A 273-nucleotide genomic window follows, 5' to 3' on the forward strand; every position below is an offset into this window, starting at 1 on the left:
GAGGTGCCCACAGAGTGGGGGCAAGAAGACCAGAGGTTCTGGCACCTCTTTCTTGTTCCTGTGCCCCCAGGGACCAATGTAGCAGGGGACTGGCACGCAGGGCACTCACTTGGGTTTCTCTAGGGGATCAGGTTCATTGCGGGCCAGGCCCACGGGATTCTTTTCTGCCTCCTCGGCGGTGAGTAGATGCAACTCTGCTTCCACTTTGCCCTGCAGAGAGGAACAGAATGGTGCTGGCGCCCGGGAAAGAGGCCAGGCCCTCCCCTGCCCCCT

General features: G+C 61.2%; 1 protein-coding gene across 1 annotated transcript in view; it reads right to left on the minus strand.

Annotated features, from left to right (window-relative positions):
• Positions 1–273, minus strand: part of OTOF (otoferlin) — an 88748-nt gene that overhangs the window by 2981 nt on the left and 85494 nt on the right. The window contains exon 45 of the mRNA XM_010840690.1: positions 110–233. Coding sequence (XP_010838992.1) covers positions 110–233 — 124 coding nt within the window. The remainder of the gene's footprint in view (positions 1–109; positions 234–273) is intronic.

The sequence above is a fragment of the Bison bison genome, unplaced genomic scaffold, assembly GCF_000754665.1.
Source record: "Bison bison bison isolate TAMUID 2011002044 unplaced genomic scaffold, Bison_UMD1.0 scf7180017864145, whole genome shotgun sequence".
NCBI lineage: Eukaryota > Metazoa > Chordata > Mammalia > Artiodactyla > Bovidae > Bison > Bison bison.